Raw genomic sequence first — 1,996 nt, 5'->3', positions numbered from 1 at the left:
ATTTTGTGCATTAAAGTGAAAGAACATGGTCTGGATAGCCCACAGACATACCATAAACATTTCTAGGACCCATAATTGGTTTCCTTTAACAGAATCTTCTTCAATAGATAACTTTTACTTCATTTTATGGTGCGTGTGAATGTTTCTGTAGTGTGCCCTGAGATTACCTTGGTTGTGAGCTGAATAAAAGMAAAGGGTTAGCTAAAACTAAAAGTATCAAAAAGACTGGCAAAAAGGTGCTAAATGCTAAATAAGAAGCAAACTCTGCATAAGCACTTTCAGCTACTTTATTCAAAAAGTAGAGTAACAAACCTGTAGGAGAAGGCAGACAGGAGTCAAGCATCTCTCTCAGACTTCTATTTGATGCCAGCAGAGCAGCTTTACGTCGTGCCACATCAGGAAAATCCACCTCAAACACAACGGCCTCATTCAGAGCTCCATCTGCATGCAGGCGAAAATACAGCGAGTCGAAGCCTGCACCCAGAGACAAGATCTGCACCAGTGGAGGGAAAGATCATGACACACAGTCAGAAAAGCCCTCAGCTGACTATACAAGGTAGTGCTGCGGTGTGATGTATATAACTCACCTGTCTGTTTGGGCATTCTGCAGTGACGTGAAGAAAGCCCCTCACACAGTGGTCCACAGCTCTCCAGCGCACATAGTAGCCTCTAAAAATAAACAACAACCATTCATCTACTCCCAGGAGAAAACGTTCTTCTCAGCCCTGTTAGGTGCAGGTCTGGAGCCTTTTTGTCCTGGACTGTGAGCTGTCAGCTGAGAGGACACCCACAGGCCTGCTCACCTGTTGATGAGTGGGGCTCTTCTGGACACCTTGCTCACAAAGTGTTGGAGAAAAGGGTCTCTGAAGTAGCCCTGCGCTGCAGCTGAACACTTGCTCACCACACTGCTGTCGTTGGTTCCCTGGACCTGAGGCAAGCCGTAAAAAGACACATCACAACGTATTACTGATCTGTTTCACCTTTCAGCCATTTAATAACAATCTCAGTGACACACAGCCTTCTCTTACTTGTTTCAAAGCTTTAAACTCTTTCTATGTTTGGATGAATGAACCAAAGCGTCTGCCTCGTTTTTAATGTATAATAAAACTTTCATCTTCAGAATATTGTTGGACATTGCACATCAAGATACTTCTATAAAGCTGCARCAGAGTTCAGGTTTTAGCTCCTGTATATTTAAAATGAAACCCACGATGGTTTACATAATTTCAAATAACCTAAAATGAGTTTAAGATCTGATGTTTCACTGTGAATAATGGTTGGATATAAAAGATTCATATTTGTCTTTTTTTCTCTTTGTCTCTCTCGGTTTAAAGAAGTTGAAATTTACCGCCGAGTCGCTGCTCTTCTTCTGTTTTGTTTTCTTTGTCGTCGGCATAATGTCAGTGACCTGTCGCATCTGGAAGAGAAACACGTTTCACTTTTTCACTATTGACAACAGTTCAACACATGATGGAATCAAAAACATTTCAACTTCCGCCGCCTGAGGTCACATTTCCGCTCAACTGTGCTTCGCGGGTGCCCCCTAGCGGCCAAAAGGCGACAGCAAATTTAAAAACCAGGCATTTTATTTTAGTAAATATCCCAATAGCTTGTATTAAAGWTATTTTTATTGGTGATATCTCAGATTTGTTGCTTACAGCTGAATTGGGTTGACTCTATGGCAGAGTTAAACATTTTCTGCATCTACAACAAAATGTGAAAATAATGGAGTTTAACTACTGAAATATAAATATGATGAAACGATKATGATGAAAGCCTTTATTGTCATTGTTTGCACAATGAAATTACATTTAAGAATACGCATTCAAGAAGACACACACGACAAAAACATGTGAAATAGGTGATCAAGTCATGAGGCACCAAAAAGCTTGAAATACAAAAAATGAGTTTAAAAAGATGCTATGAATATTTCCATACTTTTAAAAAATGTTAGAAACTGGACACACAACTGAAAATAATTCACTCCTTTCTCCTG

General features: G+C 40.1%; 1 protein-coding gene across 1 annotated transcript in view; it reads right to left on the bottom strand.

Annotated features, from left to right (window-relative positions):
- lcmt2 (leucine carboxyl methyltransferase 2) overlaps positions 1-1,403 on the bottom strand; it is a gene marked incomplete at both ends in the record, with an annotated part of 15,178 nt that extends 13,775 nt beyond the window's left edge. Inside the window, 4 exon segments of the mRNA XM_014026449.1 lie at positions 313-493; positions 588-669; positions 804-928; positions 1,349-1,403. Coding sequence (XP_013881903.1) covers positions 313-493; positions 588-669; positions 804-928; positions 1,349-1,396 — 436 coding nt within the window.
- Positions 1,404-1,996: the final 593 nt, after the last annotated feature.

This window comes from Austrofundulus limnaeus, unplaced genomic scaffold (genome assembly GCF_001266775.1).
Source record: "Austrofundulus limnaeus strain Quisiro unplaced genomic scaffold, Austrofundulus_limnaeus-1.0 Scaffold554, whole genome shotgun sequence".
Classification (NCBI taxonomy): domain Eukaryota; kingdom Metazoa; phylum Chordata; class Actinopteri; order Cyprinodontiformes; family Rivulidae; genus Austrofundulus; species Austrofundulus limnaeus.
The sequence above is the reverse complement of the archived record's forward strand: the minus strand, read 5'-3'. Positions and strand labels throughout refer to the sequence as shown.